This window comes from Chamaea fasciata, unplaced genomic scaffold (assembly GCF_029207755.1).
Source record: "Chamaea fasciata isolate MVZ Bird 193981 ecotype frontalis unplaced genomic scaffold, bChaFas1.0.hap1 SCAF_6, whole genome shotgun sequence".
NCBI lineage: Eukaryota > Metazoa > Chordata > Aves > Passeriformes > Sylviidae > Chamaea > Chamaea fasciata.
The window spans coordinates 5,308,826-5,332,056 of record NW_027094091.1 but is presented as its reverse complement, the minus strand read 5'-3'; the positions used below and the strand labels follow the sequence as shown (position 1 = coordinate 5,332,056).

Genomic DNA, 23,231 nt, shown 5'->3' with positions numbered 1-23,231 from the left:
CTGTCCACATGTATTTGTCAGGCTTGTGACATATATGTGTTTTCTGTGATGAAAACTGTAATATCTTAGTATCAGTGTTCTTTGGTTTCAGGCTCTAGCTGTTACTTCATGGCCAGCATCCAAAGCCTTAATGTTAGTGCATCATACTGTGGTTTTTTATAGCTGATTGTGGCTGCAAAGTGGAAATTAGGTAAATATCCGTAGAGTAAAAGCTGATTAATTTTGCACTCAGATACCTATTTATTGAAAGTTACAAGTTAATGCAGAACCTGTTTGTCTGGTTTTGTTTTTCTGCTGGTTTCTCTCTCAATTTCTTGTTGTCCAGCCTCTTACTCTTTTGATTTAGCAAAAATCACCATGGTTCAAATGCAGCCTTTTGTGTAGGGCAATTATATCTCTGTCTGATGGCCACAGCAGATTACTGTTTCACTGAGGTGGAGAGGTATATCATGTAACAAATGTTCCAGTGTTCTGCTGTTGGGTGTTCTTGTTGTTTGGGCATTTTTTGTTAACAGAAATGAAGGCTATTTAAAACTTTGTCTACGAGTTAGTTTTCAGCTGGGAATAAATGTGATCTGCCCGGCTCTGACATGAGTTAGATTTCTGTTGATAACCACCAGCTTTTCCAGGCCTCTGGGAAACAGCCGTAATGCTTTCATTTTCCCAGGGTAAAGGAGATGAAGTGGGACAACCTGTAGCTCTTTAATCCTCCCCCACCTCTTTTCACCTTTCTTCCCTCCACCCCAGTATCTCTCCGCCTGAGTAGTTTACTTTAAAATCCAGGCCTCTCATGATAAGGCTTGGTCTAGCAACTTTAATGCCAGGGCACTGCACCCCTGAATGTTCTGTGTTATGGGTGGCGGGTATCACATGTTAGAGGTTTGGATCTATGCCAGACTCCTGGGCTCCAGTAGCTGCTCATGTGCCAGGGTGCTCTGGGACTGGATTTTGTCCTGGCTGCTTTTTGAGTCACTGTTTTCGCTACCAGTGAGGAATGAGATTTTCTTACTCATTGCGTGTGTTAGAAGTGAAGCAGTCGTGTTTGGAGGAGAACGGCAGAGGTTTATTTCATACATTAATATGAAATAATCCAAGAACAATCCCCAGAGCAATCCCGAGATTCTGTACAGGAGACAGAGAGTACATACGCGTGCAGCTCTCATGCTGTGGGTCCCAGGGTAGGTCTGTGGGAGCAGCCCAGGATGTGATCGTGGCACATCTGAGCTCGTTCTGCAGAAGTTGGGATGGGCCTACAAGTGGCAGTTTGCCCTTTTGGCTGGGCTTCCTGGCCTGGCTTCCCAGCACGGGTGCAGTAGCTCACAAAAGCAGTGGCACTGTGTCCAGAACAAACCTGGAAGTCCACACTCTGCTCTACTTGCTAGTTTAAGCTTTCCAGCTGTGTAATATATGTACATGATCCAAAAACTGTACCTTCCACATAGCTTCCTATCCACTTTTCTTGTTGTTCTCTTCTAGTATTATGCCAGAAACTTGGCAGGTTTTTACTCTCTCTCTCTGCAGGATATGGCCTATAATGACCTTGCAGTAGCTACATGGGGGGCAATTGAACATTGCTGGAGAAATTCCACTAGTCCTTGTCATATGTTTATATTATCATTTCATCTTCGCAGAGAAAAACTTTCTGGCTAGCTCCATTATATCCAATACCTATATATTGGCAAAGATTTAAAAACTCAGTAAGGGTAGAACTGAAACAGTCTGAGGATGATCTTCTAATTGTGTCTGTGGTAATTAAATACGGGAAGCTGGGGACCACTGAAGGTGATGATATTTCTCTGATGTTTGCATCTATTCAGTAGAGGCCAGCACAAAGCAACAAGTTCCCTTTGTAATATTGGAAAATGGAGTTCATCAAATGTTTTATTATCCCATTGCAGATGGTACAGCAAAATCCCAAGATTGCTCATTTTGTCTTAATTTCAGAACTAAAAAGAAAAGTAAAATAAGTTTGTGTTTTCAGGGGAAGGACTTGATTTTTTCATATCGTCAGTTGTTAGGAATTCCTGGTAAAGTACACTTACTGTACTTGTTTACAAAATGTGCAGCTAAGCTACCACAGGAGTAAGGATCTGCAGTTGTAGGATAAGTGAACTAAGTTAATGTTTTCCTTTTTAATAGACTGTCTTGAGGTATCAGATCTTGTCCTCAGACGAATGATAACACAGGCTGTCTGGCTGATGTCACCAGGATCCCAAAGGAGAAGGAGTAATCCTAAAAATCTCTTCTGGGTGATCCCTTCAGGAACAAGAGAAATGACTTCTTACCCTTTTTGGAAGAGATTCTGAACTACTGTTTTGCATTAGCCCTTAGTAAAGGATTAAGTTTAGCTAAGCCTTGAGAACTTGTTAGTGTTAAGCAGCTCATGATGTGCAGCAGTAATTGTTACTACAGAACTTCAAATTGTTTTTTCTTAATGCCTCATTGGAAAAGTATCTTAAAGAACTACTTCTTCTTTAAGAAGCACCAAAAAGCATACAGCATTATACTGCTTTGAGGGGAGATTAGAAGCTGTGAGTATTCTCAGATTGGCTACAAAATTAATTGCAGAAAGCCTGAGTATTTGTCCAGGCTTTCCATACCAGATTTCCTGTTCTTGTACGTAAAAGTGGCTGAATTAAATACACTTTCTATGTAAAACTGTTGTTTCAATAAGTATTATCTAAATACATTTCTTGTGCTCTATCTTCATAAACACATTAATGAGAGAATCCAAATCCAGTATGAAATGATATCTTGAAGTGTTGACATAAAAAATAACTAAGAATAGCACTACCAAGTTGGATCAAGGAGCCATTTAATTTCAGCACCTCACCTTGGGGTAGGGTTCAGTGGAGGAGGCATAATGGAGAGTACAGATATCACAAGTCATAGAATGATGCTCCTTTTGAATGTATTCAGCCTCCAGCATTTTGTGACTCAGAGGTTTCTGGAGGTGGTGACTTTGTATTTAATGGCTGTGGATGGCTAAATTCATGGAAGGAGACCTTGGGTTCTTTTTGAGCCAGTGTGAGCTTTTCGCGCCCAGTGCATTAAATAAAAGGACAGTAGAGCACCTCTTTCACCTTTTCAATTTGGTACCTACTACTCATTTTGCTAGATTCTCTCATAGTAATAGAAATAGGGATGATGGACTCCTGTTACTGATCGTTGTATAGATTTCTCACAAACCTGCTCTATTTTTTAATTTCAGGTTGACCAGTCCTAATGTGTTGTTCCACATATTATAGGAGCAATTCCAGAGTGCTACTTCGTGTTACCCTGTTTCTGAACTGTGCTGCCCTGTGGGTTCTGCTGTCTTGTGGGGTTTTTTTTTAGAATAAGAAACCAGAACAGTAGAAGACATTCAAAATACAAAGGTCTTGTGAATACATACAGTGGTGTGTTAATGATTTTCTATATTGTTTTCAATTTCATTATTTTTCATTATAAATGATACTTAGCATATGATTGATTCCTGACTGCTTCTGAACACTGAGCCAGGTTTCTGTAGAAAGGAGGTGACCAGATGTAGCTAAGTCAAATTCAAAGAATGTCAGCATCTCTTGCATTTTTTCATATTTATTATTGTTTGTGTATTCTAGAGCTTTTTCTATTTTATTTTGGTCTTTTGGGCATTATGGTGGACATGACAGATGAAGTGGTGAGTAAGCCATCTTTGGAAAAACTAACTTCCCTTTTACATGTCAACAGCAAATGGTGTTGAGAGATTAATGGCAGTTTCTGGTTTTATAAGTTGACCAGATTTACTCTCAGTCATTGCACAGGTAATGTCATGATTTAAATGATTTAAAATCTCAGCTTTTCCTTTTCCTCCTCCTGTATTGACCACTATAGGTTGGTTTTGCAATGAATTTGCTGTTTATTTCACTGGGTTTTCTTTGTTTGTTTTGGGGTTTTTTTTTTTTGTCCAAGATAATGGCAAAGTTTTTCTGTTGTTCTGCCTAACCAAAATAATGCATGTCTAAGTCTCGTGTGTAGCAAGGAGTTAGATCTGCAGTTCAGGGTTGTGTTACTTGGATGGCTTTACAGGCAGATATTTGGGAAACACTAGTGATCTGTACCAGATGTAACTTCTGGCCCTTATAGCCTCCTTCTGTCAAGAAAGAAAGATATTTTCTAGTAACCCTTAGGCAAAGCAGCAAAAGAAAAATATTTTGATCTGTCTTGGAGCAGTGGGTTCAGCCTTCTTGACAAGTTTCCTTGTTTTAGGGTGGATTTCATGTAGGGCAGATGAACTTTAGGTTCTCCAAAGGAGATCTTTGTCCACAGACACTAATTTTATATTTGTCTATTGCCATCTTTCATCATCTTTCTATTATTAATAAAGAGATCCAACTGGGCTTTTTTTTATTTTTGCTTTTTGTGAATACCTAAAATACCTACAGGGGTTATGCTCCAATGCATCATAAAATGGCAGTAACTAAAACTGTAAGTTGTCAATAATCAGAAATTATTTCCCTTCTCAGAAGGACTGTTTTAAAAAATGTCTATTTTGGAAGCTCACTGGAGACAGAAAACTGAATCTTGCTTATATCTTTTTTAAACTAGCCCTGCTGTGCTTGTGTGAGGAAGTGGATTTGTGACCTCACAGAAGCAACTAATGCTAGAAAAGCTTGATTTTGTTTATTTTTGCTGTTTTGTTTGTTTAGTAAATAGATGTCAACTTGAGTGTATATTGTGGATGCTTGGGATGAAACAATTTGGGATCTTAGTTCTGGTGGAATTGACAGCACTTTGGTTACATGCATCATGATTTTGCACTGCAGAGATTGCCCTATTTTAGTATTCATGTGGGGTTGGGGTTTCCCAGGTTTTCTGTACATTTTTATTGCTGGAAATAAGGGATGTTTCAGAAATAAGCTCCAGCATTGCCAAGTTAAGGTAATGTCTGTTAAATCTGTTCAGGATTTTCTTGGTTGTCTTCCCCCAGCCTGTTTCAGGCTTATTAACCATTGATTGGACATTTTTTCTGTAGAAGAGGAGAGGACCTGCTGGGTACGTGTAACAACACAACCTGTGAAACTTCTCATGCCTGCCTGTAGGTATGGGAAATCATTTCAAAGGTCTGATCTCTAAAGCAAAGTAGTACTTGGACACTATGTCAAAATATTCGTTAACTAACAGAGCCCTTTTATGCCAAATCAACGTTTGCTCTGTTTAAGCATAGTCAGCTGCCTTCAGAAGTGTTCTTGTTACTAAAAAAAAAAAAAAAAAAAAAAAAAAAAAGGTAGAGGTAAGTCTCTGCCTTCATCAGAAAACAGTGTCCTGTAAATCTAGTGGCCTTCTGGCAGTGCTGTCTGGACTTGGGTTTTTCAGTTTTCTAGCAATATTAGGATTCAGAACATGTACCTATGCTGTCCTGGGTGTTTGTGAGCTGCCAAGAGGAGGATACCTGTTCAATAAGTGTCTTGGGAAAACTCTGTGAGGGTGTAGAAGAGTGCTAAAGATCCTGTTACAGATTCTGATCTTGAAGAATGTGAAACCATGGTACATGCAGATAACAAGCTACATATGGATATGGCATTTTGAAAATCAGTAGGTATGCTGAGATGATTTAGCTTTCATTCTGTTATCCTGTGTGAAGTTCATATGGAAATTGTTCAGAAATAATCATTTCTCGTGCCAGAATTCCTCATGGCTCTACAGTTATGTTTTTACAGACTTCTGTAGCATCTTGTATCCACGCTGTCTTATACACTCAGATACCACATCAAAAGTTTAAACCTTTGAGGGTGGGTGAAGGTTAGATACACGGGATATAGCAGAAATCTTTTTCTAATACTCAGTATATAAAGTGGGCTTATTCATTCTGATCAAATACTATCTAGTTTAAATTTCTGAAACATGGAACCTTTCACTAATAATTAAAATTTAGGAGGTCATCAAAATGAAAATGCAGAAATCCAGTAAAACAGGTGAAAGAAACTAATCTCTACATTTTTAAGAAAACTGAGGATTGGGAAGTGCTCCAGAACTCACATTTTACTGAATCTGTGAGTGATTGAATCTGTTTCTCTTCAACTCTTTACTCTGAAAGAAGAGTTGTGTCCTAGTTACTAAAATGTCATGTTAAGTTTATGTCTGAAATACTTGCTTATATAGTGTTTGGGTAAAGGAAGACTGCTGATTTGAGTAGACAGATTTGCTTTTAAATGAAATTTTCTCATGTGCTAGAGACTTGCTAATGAGGGAACCAAAGCCAGAACAAAGAAAGAATTGAAATGGAACCAGGAGTTTACTGCTTGATTTGAAAGACAGATTTGAACTTCTGTCTTGTTTTAAAATCCACAGCCTACATTCGGAATCCCTGTCTAAACTTAAACGAATTTTATTATCTTTTGTTTGCTTTCCCTCTTAGATAGAAGAGTCCTGCATGGTTATACTCAGCCTGCTGTCCACTAACTGCTTTAGATGAGTTTGTAGAAAGAAACAGAGGAAACAAACCCATTGTCATAAAACGTAGTATGTGATTTCAAACAGCCTCAGCCAGCACAGAGGAGTTTTCAAATCTGCAGTGATTTTCTTCAGCATTTTTTAATTTATAGCTTTACCATCTAAGCATGTTGAGGGAAAAAAAAAAAAATCTGGGTTGTGGCAGGAAGATGAAAATATATTGTCTTCCGCAAACATAATTTTTCACACTGTCAAATTTGACCACCTTTTAGTGATAGAAGAAATTACGTAAGTGGTTAGTAATAGAAGAAAATGAAAGATAACTTGCTGAAATACATTCAATGTAATTGCTCTCAACATTGAAATTGGAAGATCTTAGTTAAATCTCTAGTTTGGTATAAAACAATTACAAATCTGAAAATCTTAACAAGCCAATTCAGAATAGAGTTTGTTTGCTTCTCTGTTTCGATGTAGACATTTCGTGTCCTCTTCCCCCTCAGTAGTCTTTACCTCACTGTATATTTTAGGAGGTTGTTGCAGATTTAATTGTGCAGATATGGATGCAATGGCCTTTTGGGAGCTGCAGTCTTTTGAATGCTCTGTTGAAGTGTCCTTTTCTTTTTTACTGAAGGTGGAACATAAAGCTTTGCCAGTTCAGTGCTTCTTTCTTTGTGTTTCTTCCTCCTTCTCCATTTTGTAGTAATAATTCCACATTTTTCCTTAATCTTGTGAGGTTCTGGTTTACTCTTTACTCTTCTGCCTGAAGCATTCTCTATGTAGGCAGTTGTTTGCCAAGCACATTATTGCACAGCATTCTTCCATTACGTAGTGAACAGAATATAACAAGTGAAAAAAACTTTAGTTTTATTCTTAATGTATTCAGTTACTTGTCATTTACTATCTAAATATACTCCCCCACATCCCAGAAGGTGGGAGCTATTTGGATAAACATAGGGCCTCTCAGGCCTTTTGGGGATAAACAGATTTACTATAATGTGTGAATTATAATCTTTAAAAATAAAACTAGTTAGGCAGTTAGGGTTGTGAGGATAGTGTATTTTTATAGACAGAATCACTTAAAATGAGCACTGGCCATTTCTTAACAGACTTAAGTTGCCACATTTTTTATTTGAAGCAGTAGTACATATTGAAGAGTTTGCATTGCTTTTGATCAGCTGTAGGTGTAGTTTAGGGATTTGATGTGACTTGATTTAAAGAGATTTTCGTCATCAGTCCCAGAGTGAGAAGCAGCCATTTCTCTGTGAGGAATGACAGGGTGTCACTCTTGGGGACAGTAGCTACATCCCTGGATTCCTTTAGCTGAAGATCGAACGTTGATTTGTCTTTTTTTGCACAAAATTCCTGAATTTTTCACACAACAAGAGCTTTTCTAAGAACATAACTGTTATGGTGGTTTTTTGAGGAAGGAAGGCATGGGATTGTTGTCCTGTTACTTTGGTTTCTCATTTTTTAGGTTATAATGTCCTTAGTCACCGGGGAACTGAAGCGGCAAAATATTACAAAAATAATCTTAGCTGTTGTGTTCTGTTGCTCCCTTCTTCAGACACAGTAACCACCTCTCCTGGACCTCTGAAAGGAATGAAGTTTTTTTCTACAACCATTTCCTTAGTTCTCTATCTGTGCTAATAGACAGGCAAGACAAGACAAAACATTTTCACTTTTATTTTCATTACATAGGTCCGTGAGAGATAATAGGAGTTTTAGTTGAGGAAGCACAGCACAAGGAGATAGCAGGAAGAGAAAAACAAGTGGGTCAGCAACCAATCTTAGCTTTCTCCATAGTAATTTTTTTTTTTTAATAGGAAATAAATAGGTTTGACTAAGTATCTGTGTTCTAACTTCAATTCAAAATACATTTTAATTGCATATATTCTGTTTAGGGGCCTTGGTTATTTTGGTTTAGTTTCTTTGTAATGTGAGTTGTTTTGTTTTTGTCCTGGCCTGCAACTGGACCTCCAGCAGTCTGTGTTTGTAGCAGGGCCTTCCCTTAGAGTGAAAGTGGAAGTTCTTTGGTACAGGGTGAAACTGAATTGAAAATGAAAACGGAAATACCAGATATCTGTGGCTTAAGCTGTTCAATATGTACTTCCTAGTTACATTATACAGGAAAGAGCATTTACTGTCTTCACTTGTCTCAGGGGTTTGTATTTTTTGTCTAATATTCTTGTGATGTACTTTTCACCAGTTTTCAGCATTGCTTTTGTATAATCCCTTTGTGAGAATTAGCAGAGGAAGGGGGGTTTTTTATGATTTCTATAGCTTTTCAAGTTCATATAGTGAAATAGTAGTTCTTTGATGCTCACGGTAATTTGCAATCATTTTGAAGGGCTGTAATTTCTTGCATATGTCTGCACATGAGCATATACACACAAAATAGCTGAAATACACAGAAAACACCACTGAATACTTTTAAAAGGGAAATAGTAATCTCATTCTGACATCACCTAATAAGCCTTCTAGGTATTTTTAAAAAAATTACATTTCTGCCTTGTTTATTAAACAGTCATCATGGTGTTTTCATAGCAGAGTCTACAAACCAACCTAAAGCTCTCAATGCAGTAAAGATGCTGTCCTTAAAGGAGCATCTTTAAATACCATTTGATTTTGGTAATTTTAAGATACTTTTAAGCTTTGAAATGACCTATTATTCATCGTGTGTTCCTGTCTCATCGTAATTAGTTAGGCAGATTAGAACTAAATGGAAGTTGATTGGATTCTTTTGAGCAAGTGTAGCCAAAGTTAATTAAATGCTGGTGTTGTCTATGGCCAAGCCACTTCTTTGAGCTGGTAGAATGCTGACAGCAGTGTTGTAAATTCTTGTCAATCTGCCTGTCACTCATTGCTTGTGAAAGTGCTGAGGGAATGACAAACAAATCTGTCATATGCTAAGGAAAGAGGAAAGGCATGTTAAATTTTGTTTTATTTTTCAGTCCTTCTCAGCCTATTGCAGCTGCTGGCCCAGATGAGTTTGTAAGGATGCTGCTTCTCTTCAAGTCATAATTTCACAAAGGAATACTCAGTTGCTATAAAGGAATTACTCAATTTTCACACTCCACATCCTCCTGAACAAAATAAACTTGAAATCCATCTAGCTGCCTTTCCAAGCAATTCTTTCATTACTTCAGAAAATTACTTCAAAAAGTCGGGAATTTCTGTGTGTGCATTACTGAATAGTGCAAAATCTGTGGAAGAGCTTGTGTGTTCAGTGTTAGGATTAGTCTGTGTGGGAGTCGTCACCTCCTCACCTCAGCGTTGCCCATGTATGTAAATTCTCTGCAGGCTCATGTTTGAGAGGGGAGCAAAATCCTCAGATTCCTTAAAATAGAAAAATAATGTGATCCCAAGCTGTTTTCTTCTGATGCTTAGCATAACTGGTTTGAAGTTTGAGGCTAAGGTGACAGCTGGGGTGACTGAGGTGGGAGTTCCTTGGGCTGCAGAGCTTGCCTATAATTAAGGAAGCAGAGGTAGAGGAAATTCTCCAATTAAATGGGTTTAATTCTGGAAAAACTGCAGTAAAAGGTAATGGGATGGGGCAGATGCAGGGCAGTCCAGACTTACATAGCAGTGACAGAGCCAGAGAGTGTTCTGTGCTCCTCTGCAGAACAGGAAGCCTGTTGACATTAATGGGTAGGAGATCTGATTACAGCTGAGAACAATTTCAAGAAATAAAAAGTCATGAAAAAGACACAAAGGAGCCAAAATTTGAGGGAAGCTATTTTGAAATAGTTTGATTTTGTGTGATCTTCCCTTTCTTTACAGTTGGATTCTAAACTGGATGGAGTCTCCCATCTTAATTTGTTTGCTTCAGTATCAGCGCAGGGAGCTTTGGTCAGGCCTTGCAGGAGGAGGTGTTCCCTGCCTCCTGGTGCATTCACACAGCCCACAGGACTGTGCTTCTAGTCCTGCCTCTCCATCTTCCGTGGCTGCAGTCAGATCCCATGTGCTGTCTGACCACATATTGTTAGGAGTCCAGACTTCCCTGAACAACAGTTTCTCTTCGCTTTGGGAGGAAAAAGGAACTGCAAGCTGAATTTTGTTTTTTTTCTATACCGCTTTTAACTTGACAGTGATCTCATATTTTTTAAAAAATGCAGAGAATGCAAGTGTCTCAGAAAAGCTTCAGTCCTCTGTATGAGAAGAGAGATACCATGAGAAGAGCAGGTGGCAAATTTGTTTAGAAATTATTTCTTTCTCCCCTCGCAGTAATAATTAAAATAACCCTACCTGGATACTGAAGTAAAATCTATACATATGACTCCATTTGGTTTGCAAAAATGTTTCTGAGAGGAATTATTGAAGAAACTGTCGATGTCCTACAGCTGCATATCCAAAGTACATGCCAGGAATTGCACCTCATTGCTTACTGTTTAGATACCTATTGAATACATCAGAACAATTCTCAGAATGTGAAAATCAAACTAAACCAGAATGGTGTGGGAAAGTAAGATGGAAGTGCGCAAGTGATGATGTTTTCTATAGACTTCTTAAAAATCTCATATGAGAGCTCCATTGATGTAGAATACTGTGCTGTATTTTGCCATTCTTTTAAAGTAGGAATATTTATCAATAGGATAAAAGGTAAGTACGTCAAGCCTGCCATAGATAAACCTTGCAGCTTTTGTCAGAGCCTGTCGTTTTCAAGTTTTTTTATCATGATCCAGTATAGTAAAAGAATTCTGGGCATTTCTGAAATTTTGTGAAGTGCTTGTAGACATGTTGGAATGCGATATTCACCGCTGTACTGCCACCCCTTTTATATTATGCTGCAGTCAGAAGCACTTTTAGAGCCTTTTCATTATTCCAGCCAGCTCCTTCTAAGACTGGAGTCATAAATCTTTGTAGCTTAGTTGCACTTTTTGAAGAATACAGGGAGTCATAAATTAAAAATGAGTTTCAGATTCCTGAGTAACTTTTGCAGTTCTGAAAAGTTGACTCATTGAAAAAAGATTTCATCTTGCCTCTTCAGTTGAAATGCTGAAGTTGGTTTATGTGTGTTAGGATTAATGTTTTTCCAGACCTGCCCCTGATTTATGGGCTTCTTAATTTTTAGCTTTTAAGCATAACTTTTCACATCATGTTTAACTGCTAGAAAAAGCATTTGATTTTTCACATCTGCTTGGAATCTTTTAGGTCTGTTGAGAGTGCTAGACTTGAGGCAAGCTCACAGGAAGGGTTTTCTGACAATCTTAGAGAATCCTCAGAGAGCCAAAAACCTTGAGACATGGGAACGTAGCTCTAGCTGGAGTCACATGAACCAAGTCTGAATTCATCAGAAAAGCTGAATCACTGGATGAGTAATTGTCCCTAGCAATCAGAGGACATGGCTTCATGTATGTTTACCAAGCAGAGCTTTAAAAGCTTTGAGAAATGGATTTCTGAGTACATTGAGTTTTAGGGGTTTTGACTGGATGTACCTCTTTGTTTGAGTTGCAAATTCTCTATGCAGTTGCAGCACATCAAAGATTTTAGTTGTTTGTGTTTGGAAAATAATGTGTAATTATATATGGGAGTATTTTCTGGATTTGAAAATCTGTACAAGGTTAAGTGACCTACTCTGATTCAGCATACTGCTTCAAGTACTTGTTTCTAAATTCTAGATTTCTGCTTTCTTAACTCTCTTCTTTCTTCCTTCTTGCCACTTTTAATTAATTTTAACTGTCTTCTGAATGCTGAGCTGGTACTGTACAAGATGAATGATAAATGTTGCATATAAATTTAGTACTAGAAAATTAAAAAGGAGATTCAAAATACGTGGTTTTATAAAATATGTGATGTTGTCTGTAATGAGACACCTTCTGTGCTGTTTTACAGAGTTAGTGCTTACCTAGATAAAGGTGCACTCTATTTATAGCAAATAAAAGAGATGAAGACAAAATGAAGCTGTGGGTGAAATGGTTTTAGTTGGTGAATAGATGTCTGTGTTGCTGAACTTTGTTATGATATAGTAAAAATGTGTCTGTCATAGGGGAGCATGAAACATTCTTGTAGCTGAATCTATCCCTTGTAGTGAAAATAGTTCTGTAATTGTTTTCCAATAGCTGAAATAGCTTTAGAGCATCAACTCAACACTCACAAACTTTTACTGCTAGAACTGGAAGAAAAAAAAAAATCTCACAAAAGTATGTGGGGAATAGTTCATGTTACAAGTTCTCAGTATGTGAAAAAACAGCTGAAAGATGGAGGACTTGGGGTTTTAAAACTGATTATTTATGTAGTTTCTATTCAGACATAAAGACAATATTTCAGTCTGTTCTAATCTGGGGGTTTGTTTGGTTTTGGTTTTCTGAGGGTTTTTTGAAATCTAATAGTACATTTGTGTGTATAGCACTTAACTTGATTAATTGTATTCAATGCAGAAGGAGATTGACTCTTCCACATCTACATCCAGTGCTCAGGTAACGTATTTGAAGTCAGAGTAAGATTTCCTGATGGTTTGTCAGCAGTTATTTGAAAAGATAAAAGGCAAACCACAGCTTACTTGCCAATATTTCTAATTAGAAACAACCGTAACTGGAATGCAGATTTTTTTTTTCACTGTTAGAGAACAAAGGCTATGACTTAAAAGTTTTCATTACACATGAAATGCAATTATTGTTTACTGGCAAACATGACAACACTTTATTCCTATTAACTATTTCTTATTTTCCTCCTTCTATTACCACTGATGCATATTGAAAAAAGGTAATGATCCGTTTGGCCTTTTTTTTTTTCTTTTTTGCTTTTAAGGGTCTTGCTAAGAGAGATCCAACTCAAAGTACCATCAAAGAGGAAAAAGTCCAGCTGTTGAAGTATAATATAGGAGATCTCGTGTGGTCAAAAGTGTCTGGTTTCCCATGGTGGCCATGTATGGTTTCTGCTGATCCTGTTCTCCATGCCTACACTAAACTAAAAGGTATGTCGTTCAGATTGCTTCAGTTATACAAAATGATTGTTTTGGAAAAATTCTCTTCTTTATCTGTGCAATTGATCAGCATCTTGTTGTCAACAGGAATGATAAAATCATGTAAATGCTATTCTTGAACATACAGCAGTGTGACTTTTAACTCAGTGTTCTCTTAAAGATACCAAAATTGTGATTTTTCAAACTGTGTGGAGTCTTGTTAAAAAAAGAAGAAAAATCTGACTCTGTTTTTCATTGTTTCTGTGGAGATGCTTGGTCAATTGACACAGGCTAAACATTTTATTTAAGCTGATGGGAATTAAGTATTCCTGATGATTATGGTTTACTAAAAGCAATTCATAATTCAGGCAGCTAAATTTTCTCTGATTCTTAGAGTCAAACAGACAATATTGGCTGATTTTAAATGTAGGAACTACGAAGGGGTAATGAAATTTTTAGGTATGAATCTGTACAATTTCTTAATCCCGTTTGCACCTTTGTTCTCTGTTCTGACACCTGAAACTTTTGAGACTTAGTAGTAATAAATATTTTGACTGCACATTAAGGAAGAGTTAGAAGGGCTGAAGGCAGTGAAGCATTGGGGTGGATGCTTCAGAGAAATGGTCTGATCTCATTCATAGGAGGTTTTTTAAGAACAAATTGAGTTAATATCTCTAGGATTATAGCTAGGTTCAAAATTGGTAGTAAACTAAATGGCATCTTGAGAACCTTTTCAGGCATTCATAGTACAGTTGTTGGAATGGTTATTACAGACTCCTCAGACAAATTTTCCTTGTAGCAGTCTTTCAGAGTTCGGATCAGGCAGTCCCTGTCATTTTTAGTCTTTGGATTATTAGGTCTATTATAACATAAAGACGTGGATTTTGAGAGTAGTAGAGCTGTTTATTTGTTCATGACAATTACTCTGTTCCTTGAAAGGAGCCACGTTTATGTTCATTATCAAGAACCTTTGTGGTACAGCTTTATCAGAAACTATAAAAACAGACCCAGCAAAACCCAGTACCAAGTGTCTGAATGCAGCCTGTGAAATATGAACAGAAAGAAGGGCCCACTTACTTAATAAAGTTAATTTCCCTCTCTTTGAACTAATGGGAATGGTGGTGATTTCTCATATTTGCTCTGGAGTTGGTTTGGGCCTGCCTTTTCCTTGAGGAGTTTAGTTAAGATCTGGGCAGCCATCCTGAGTACTAGGTGCACTCTGATGTGTGTATTTCCATCAGCAGGTATTTCCAGTCTTACCTTCCACCTACTCTTTATTATTTAGGCACTATCAAAAGTCTCTTCTTGCAAAAAGAAAAGGTCTTTCATCAGGGAGTTGTAGAAATAACTGAGCTACGTCTCTGTATTTCTCATTTCTAGGCTTAGGATCAAGTGTTTATAAGCAGTCTGAATTTCTGGATGTTGATACTTGATTTGATCATTCCAGCTGATTAGGCTTGATAAAAATAAGTAACTTTAAGCTTGTGGGAAGTACATTTTTGTGTGAGAAAGTGTATACTGAGTCTGGCTAAAGCTCCATCTTGTTGAATATGCTGTCTCTGGTTGTGGTCAACCACAGATGCTCAGATACAGAGAAGCACCAGGGAAGTGGTGGGTTCCTAGAACACTCCCAAACTGCCAAGAACTAATTGTTTCAGGATTCTCAAGGCCAAAAATCTTAAGTTTCCCTATGCAACAACCATTAATGAATGCCATTATTATATCCAGGAGCATTGGTACAAATTCAACTCTCAGAGGATGCCTGAAGATTCACCACTGGGTTCAGTGGTAGGCACTCAAGTGGTAGGCGCTATTATTAAGTCTCCTTAATTAGGCAATTACAGCTGTCCAGCATTACAGTGCCAAAGAACACAGTGTCTGTCTACTTGGCAAATGGACTGCTGGCAGATGTTTACAGGTGGTTGGAAACATAGCTTGTGGCATCTCTCTGTGCAGCCAGGGCATCCTGGTAAAATAGACAGATTAAGTCACAGATTAAGTCATAAGAGCTCTGTGGTCACTACTTAAACATTTTCTTGATGAGCACAAAGTAATTAATGTGCAAGAGAATTGTTTCTGACTATGCAACACTGGAAGATGTATTAGACTACTGATTGCATGTGTGATGCTTACAATCCCAAGACCTTCCCTATGCCCTTCCCCTATATCTGACTCTCATGTCTGATCTCAGATTTATATAGAAAAGAATTTTCTATTTTTAAACAAGACCATAATTTGAACACTTACCAAATCTACAAGTCCTAATGAACAAGGTGTTAAAAAAGATATCTTAAGTGTGATCTGTTACCTCTGCCTTTTAGAAATTCGTTGTTAACTATGAACCCTCTGATGAATTTTGGAACTGGTTTCTTCCCTCCTCTCTGTAGAGTAGCTGAGACCTTTGGAAGGGAAAGGTTGCATGCCTGTGTCGTACCACAGTGAGACAATATTCCTCTTGTTTTTCTAAAGGGAAGAAGGGAATGTTTTCAGTTTCAGAAGAAAAAATGTTTCGTATTTAGGTTTCAGAAATGTACTCTTACCCCTCCACTCTCCTTTCCGCCAGCCAAATCATTCATTGATTTCTTTGATTCCTGAAAAATCTTGATTAGTAGAAAGTTTTGATTGCAAGGGTTAAAACAAGATGAAGTGTGTGTCTCTGTTTAAGAATATTAAAAGATAAAATTTAGGAGACTGAGAGAAGAGGCTGAGTGCACAATCTCTCCAAGCTGTGGGACTTCTTCAGTGTTCATTGAGAAATGAATGCTAAATTCATTTTCAGAAAAACCCAGAGACCTACATGTAAAGTTAATATACATGGAAAACTGACAGGTGATTTGTAACCTCTAGTTAATTTAGCCAAGCATGTTCTTGCTGGGAATTAAACTATTGAGCTTTTGGGTCAGACTTCATGCATTATATCTCAGAGACTTTCAGACTGGTTTAAGTGGGTTTTTGAAAGGTTATCCAATTTTATTGTGCTTTTGTTATGGCAACTGCAGCAGCTTACAGACTTCAAGTCTGAAAATGCAGAGACTTACCGGAGTCTGTATCTTCAGTATGTGTGGTTTTTTTAATTTTCAGGACAGAAAAAGAGTTTTCGTCAATATCACGTTCAGTTTTTTGGGGATGCCCCAGAGCGAGCCTGGATATTTGAGAAGAGCCTGGTGCCCTTTAAAGAAAAAGACCAGTTTGAACAATTATGCCAGGAGAGTGCAAGACAAGCCCTCACTAAAGCAGAGAAAATAAAGGTAAGAGGTTACCAAATCAGCCAAGTTTCAAGCTTTTTATTTTAGTATTGCAGTTATGTACCAGTATAACAGATATAAATAGGTAATATAAAAAGCTTAAAGACAGCTTGTTTTACTGGAGCTTGCAGTCTAAGATGCAAAGGATGGGGTGATTTACCACTGTTTGTTACTCAGTAAAAATTAGCGCTCTTCTGCTTTGTCATGGATTCGCGTGTGGTATCGGTACTATCAAATACAGCTCCATTTGAACTCTGAATTACAGATCTGCATGACAGTTAGTCTCTTGGGATTGTTTTACATTAATGTCAGTATTTTGAAATCTCGGGTGGGCAGATTCCTCACACGGTTGTCTCCTCTTGCAGATGCTAAAGCCCGTGTCAGGGAAGCTGCGGCCACAGTGGGAGATGGGTGTGAAGCAAGCCAGTGAGGCAGTGGGCATGACAGTGGAGGAACGCAAGGCCAAGTACACCTTCATCTATGTCAGGGACAGACCTCATCTTAATCCTCGAGTGGCAAAGGAGGTTGGCATTGCTGTGGAACCCTTGGAGGAGATGGATGAATCATCCTACTCAAATGAAGAAACCACTCCAAATCTGAAGTCGATGAAAGAGTCTGGCATTCCTAGCAAGAGGAGGAGAAGGACATCAAAACTGTCTGCCGCTGATGATACGCAAGAGAGCAGTCAGTTGGAGGATAAGAATACTACTCCTCAAAAGTCATCTGAACAGGCAGAATCCAAAAGAGGGATAGGCTCCCCTCTCAATAGAAAGAAAACTCCAGCGTCTACTCCACGAAGCAGAAAGGGCGATGCAGTATCTCAGTTTTTGGTCTTTTGTCAGAAGTACAGAGATGAGGTTAGTCTCTTTCAGCTGTTGTTATTATTGATTACCTCTTCTCATTTCTGTACTTGAAGAAACTTCTTTACTTTAGTAAGCAAAAATTAGGTATTACTGCACAGTCCATAATATTCTGGGTTTGACAAGGTATGCCCCTATCAAATCTTATTGTAGGTATTTGAACACCTCAAAACCTCATTTACTTACCCAGAACCTTTTGCTGAGCTTCATAAGAAGCTGCTTACCAAAGCTTGTAGAAATCACTGTCAGTGTGTGCAATCTGCTGGGACAGAAACCAGGTCATCTTGAAGTACTTATACTCCAATACAAGGTAGAATAAATAAATAAATATCTTGTTTTAGGTATTTTTTACACTTCCTAAAACATGTTTTAGGAAGACTGTTAAAGGTGTAAAATCACTGCTGCTGGTGTAGCTCATTACTTTAAAATCAGGACTATAATTTTTCTTCCTTACAACCTTTTGCTCCACTTGCAGTACTGTTCTATGATATGAAGCTAGTGTGATATCTTATGTTTTCTTGTACTTGGACTGTTACATACTGTTCACAGAAGGATCAGGAAGTTAGTGGTGACTTTGTAGTACTCTTTAGCTATTGAATGGTTGACTTCATTATAGCATACTTGTATTAGAAAAGAATTAATAGATGTAAACTTTATAAAGGAATATTGGAAAGCAGATTCTGCTGTATGGAAATCGAGTGGCTGTGGTTCAGCTTGGGATGTTATTAGATCATTGAAACTTAAGGTAATATTGAGAATGAAAATGAGCACGGTGTTGCATAAACCTTTTAGTGGCTTTGGTTAAATTGAGAAAAGCACTGGCATTGCAGTTTGCTGGCTCCGGAGAGAAAATGGTTTTGTAGTCAGACCATTACACACAGATTTTGACATATTAATTATGAAAAGTTGTATGGGTAAATCATCGGTCTCATGTTGGAGACGCATGAGTTCTATTCACAGTTCTTCTCCAAGTGACATTGCAAGAGGGAATTACCTTGGCCTTCAATGTATGTAGCAAGAAGTCTTTAGCAATACTGAGGGACATAAAATTGCTTCTCTGGAAGAAATGAGGTTATGATGGCTGGCTTTATGGACTCTTAGCCAAATATACCTTGCAGAGAAGAGATGTGCTGAGTCTCTGATATTCCTGTTTCCTGTGCCAGTTATCAGGCTTTGTTCCCTACTGTGGTTATACTGTAAATCTCAAATTAAGAGATGGAAAATAGGAAGACTGTTAGAATATATGAAATTGAGGAAATTCTTTGTCTTCAGTGTCATTTCAGAAAATTGAAAAGGTTTCTTAAACTTGAAATTCTCACTGATGATAGTGGCTAATAGTGCACAAAGTTGAAATAGAAAGAAGTTTAAGAATACTAAATGTTTTTAGAGAGAGGGCATCCTTCATTTCTGCCTAGAATACCTATTAATAGGATCTGTCTTGAAAACCCAAACCTACCTGAATGTGTGATCCATTCTACCAGGCACCAAACCACTTCTGTGGGTAGAACAGAACTAGGTTCTGAAAGCTGCAGATGCCCCTAACTGATCATCAGAAGAACCCGTCTTCCCTTTGTCTTGGTTGGAATTTGACTGGCAAAGTGAGGAAACACCAATTTAGATATTTATGCTTTTTTGCCTTTCATGTTGCTTGTAAAATGAAAGGTTTATGCCATTGGTGGAAGGTGGAAACTGTGTCCAGTCTAGTATTTGGAGTGTCCCTTCCATTAAGGCTTGTCTGGTTCAACTTCCATGGCTTTCACCAAGAGTTTGTTTCGTTGTGTTGTAGATGTTCTCATGCTTTAGGAGGAGACAGAATGTTGGCTAAAAAACAAACCTGGTTTTGTGCTGCTTGTATTGGTGGCATTGGAGAGTTTAGTGTTTGGCTTGCTTAGTATTTGCATGTCGAAGCTTAGAAAAAAAGGACCGTTACAGACCAGAAGAGTCTCGGGAATCTGTCCCCAGTGTTGGGAAGGGACAGAAGTGAAAGGGATGAGTGAAGACTACTCTTGCTATTATTGCTCTAATAATACCAAGCTCTCTTAAAAGTAGAGCCATTTCTGCTGTCTCTTGCTTGGAGTCTGGCTTTGTGTGTTAGTGAGATTCATACATCGGTTTGATTTTATTATTATTTAACTGCTGGGGAATGTTTTTAATGATTTAAGAGACACACTTCCCACATCCCTGAGGGAGGTGCTGAAAGCTTGGAGCACTTTCGTGGTTATAGAGACGCATTAAGTATTTTGTGCTGTTACCAAAGGAGTAAAGATGTATTTTGTACTGTTGTATGATGTGCTTCCCCTGTGAAAAATATAAGCGTAGTAAGCATTGGAAGGAAGTGTCTGACTGGAGATAAAGGTATCATTCAAGTGAGAGGCAGACAGCTACCCTGTTTACATTAATTGATTTGGGCCTTGAGTCTTTTGTGAGGAAAATGAAGGAATAATTTCACAAACAGGGAGACTTTGGAGAAGACTACTGAGCATTTTCCTTGGAGGCCTTATTTGCAAGGGTCCCTTCACAGTTAAGAATTCTGAGTGTCTATTCCTTGTCATTTCACAGTACTGATAGTCAGCTGAAAGTTACGTTTATTCTTACTTTGTTGAGGCTGGAGGTAATGTTAATATGTATCTCATTTGTCCGAATAAATCTAGTTATTTCTTGGAGAATTAAATGGCTCTGTGCGCTCATTGAGCACTATAACCTGTACATTTGTGACAATAGTCAAAATTGATCCCAATTTCATGTTATGAAGAAGTGAGATTTGTGGAAGGGAATATCTTATGGGTTTATGTTCCTCCCTTTCAATAATGTGAGTCCAGTTGTTGGATTCTGATCAAACTTTGAGTAGAAGCTTTCAAAGGTAATTGTACTTCTCAAGCCTTACACAGATGGATTATGCCAGGTAGAAACAAGACAAATCTTAGTACTCTACTAGGAGAAAAAAGCATGGATTTCCATACTAGACACTGACCAATAGAAGGAAGGTACTGCAAGTATTGCAACACCTGGAAAAGCAACAGACACACTTGCATCCTGTTTGATAACAGGAAATATAGTTTTAAGACCCTAAATTCCAAGAAATTAGGTTTAATCATTTCACCTTATCAGAAAAATTGTATTTGTTCTGTTGAATGGTGTTACTCTTTGAATGATTTGCTTTCTTGACCTGGTTTTTAATTTGCTATGTGTTTTTGGGGTATCAGTTGCATCACTCAAATAGGATTTGGGGTCATGCTGGGTAATGAGATGAGAAGGATTGTTTTTAAATGTACTGTTTCATTTCTGTGCAAGCGTAGAGTTTTTTAACTTGTATGATTAATCGAATCTGATTTTCCGTAAGTGGAAGTAGGGGTATACTGAAAGAGTTTGGGAGGATTTTTTCTTCTTTATAATACTGGATTTCTTTTGTTGTGTTGAGTAAACTTCTAGAAATTCTATTAAACTCCACATTGATGGATATTATGTGTCCTACTTTTAACATTAAAAAAGATGCACAGCTTTTGAGTTCCTAGTGTTCATATGCAGAAGACAAAAATGATGAATTAATACAGGAAAATGTTGCATCAGATGCTAACTTGTGTAAATCTCTCTGCTGAGTTAGGTGTACTGAGTTCTGTGATTAATGAGTATTGCTGTGAATTGATGGATTTCTTTCTAGGCAAGCGTATATTCCAGTATTGCTTGCCTGTCGTTTGTGGATCTATATTTAAACTTCATTGAGAAACAATAATTTTTTTTTTGAATGACCACAGGACAAGATTTATACTTAGTCCACTTTTTGAATGGTAAAAGGCAAATAGATACTTCCAAAATTGGTCTTAATACTTCTGAATAAGCTAGCCATTTTTTTTTAAAGACACAGGGAGAGAAGTGGTTATTCGAAGCAAAACTGGATACAGGAAGTTTTATTCTAGTTCTGTCTTCAGCAGAAATATTAGATAACTTGTTCGTATCCAGTTTTCCTAAGTGATGGAAGTGTGTACACCATTCTATCCAATGGTCACCTTTTTTTTAATTCAACCCTATTTCTGCATGTGTAGGTGGTTGCTGAACATCCAGATGCTTCAAGTGAGGAGATTGAAGAGCTGCTCGAATCGCAGTGGAACATGCTTAGTGAAAAACAGAAAGCTCGCTATAACACAAAGTTTGCCATAGTGACCTCTCCCAAATCTGAAGAAGACTCTGGTAAACGTAAAACTGTGCTAGTGTACTCTAACTAAATTTGATATACATAGTGGCGTTAAACTAAGCACATATTTGAGACCCTGTAGGGAAAACAGCTTTCACTGTTTTCCAGTTTTAATTCTTGGTGTTTGTGCCAATAGCAAAGGAATGCCAATGGTTACAATAAACGCAACCCATGAAGTCTACATTTCTTGCTCATTGTTCTGAAAAGTTGTTATATGTAAACCTTCTGCTGTTTAGACATTGCTGATTTCTCATTCTTCTTCTGCCCATAAGCAGCTGCCATTGCATCCACTGCTTGTTACAAGTGGATGGTGGGAAGGGAAGATGAAGTGTTACTGCTAGTAAAATTTGAGATGTTGTTTTTATAGAACAGTTAGAAACGGTTAAAAAATTTTAATCAATGCTACTCCTTTTCTTTGTATATACCTAAAGTGTATTACTTCACATCATCATCAGCTCAGGAAGAACTATTCCAAACTTTATTATGAATCCTTCACCCATTTGGCATTTTATTGTGCTACTCAAAGTTTTTAGGACTTTGTGCAAGTTTGCAAATACTTTACTTTTTTCTCCTTTTATTTCTTGTTGCTGTTTTCTGGTGTTTGTTTTTGATGAACAGTCTCAATTGTTTTCCAAAATATTTGAGGGGGTTTGGAGTGACTTATTTGAGAAAGGAGGAGGAAGAAGATAGTTTGTCATTTGCATGAACTGTATCAAATTTAACTAGCTATACTTTTTTCAAATTTAAATAGCTTTACAGCACTGTAAGAAGACTTAATATGGAAGTATTAGAAGCCAACAGGTGCTGCTTTGGGCAATGACAAGAATGAGAGGGAGTGTTTGAAAGTTTGTGAGACTTGGAAAAACTTGTATAAAAATGGCAGTCAGTTTTGTTAACTATCTGTGTGTGTGTGTGAAATAACATCATTTTGTGGAAAATTGAAAAGTTTTTAACTTTAAGTTTTAAGTGTTAAATATTTGGATATCAGTTTAAAAAAAAACCACATTCTGTATCTCTCAAGGTTCATCATTGAAGAATATTGGAGAGGCCAAACGTAAAGTGTTTCAAGACTCACCTAAAAGGAGATCAAGATCCAGAAGTAATTGAAATTTGTGTTGTGTGCAAATAGCTCATCATTATAAGTAGATACTGAGTGTATTTTTTATGTAATCGCCCACGTATCATAATCTCTTTATTTTATCTCAGATGTTGTCTTCCTTGACGTTAGAAATTTAATGGATCCCAAATTAAATATCTTAACACTGTAGTGCTGAATTTTGTTCACCTTCCTCAGTGTCATATTGCAAGAAATGTAATTGAAATTGTACCTGTACCAGGTGTTTCTAGTACATATATTGTGTACATTTATAGTTACCTACAGATGAAAATATGTCAGTTCACTTGTTCTGCATCTCAAATCCTCTTATCTTAAACTTGGAAGAATGTTGTGGGATTTCTTTTGCTGGCTTTTTGTAAGTAGCAGGTTTTCCTGGAGCCATTTCAGTCTGCTTTGTGGATTCAGTTTGATCGTAGAATATGTACTAGATTGTTTAAATAAGAACACTAATTTGAAAACTATCCATATTTTCAAGTTGCTATATTTTTAATATTTACAGGTATTT

General features: G+C 37.5%; 1 protein-coding gene across 2 annotated transcripts in view; it reads left to right on the top strand.

Annotated features, from left to right (window-relative positions):
• NSD2 (nuclear receptor binding SET domain protein 2) overlaps positions 1 to 23,231 on the top strand; it is a 98,821-nt gene that overhangs the window by 41,643 nt on the left and 33,947 nt on the right. For both annotated transcript variants that reach the window (XM_066185301.1, XM_066185300.1), the window contains 5 exons: positions 13,162 to 13,327; positions 16,397 to 16,563; positions 16,926 to 17,417; positions 21,461 to 21,605; positions 22,631 to 22,708. In XM_066185301.1, coding sequence (XP_066041398.1) covers positions 13,162 to 13,327; positions 16,397 to 16,563; positions 16,926 to 17,417; positions 21,461 to 21,605; positions 22,631 to 22,708 — 1,048 coding nt within the window. The remainder of the gene's footprint in view (positions 1 to 13,161; positions 13,328 to 16,396; positions 16,564 to 16,925; positions 17,418 to 21,460; positions 21,606 to 22,630; positions 22,709 to 23,231) is intronic.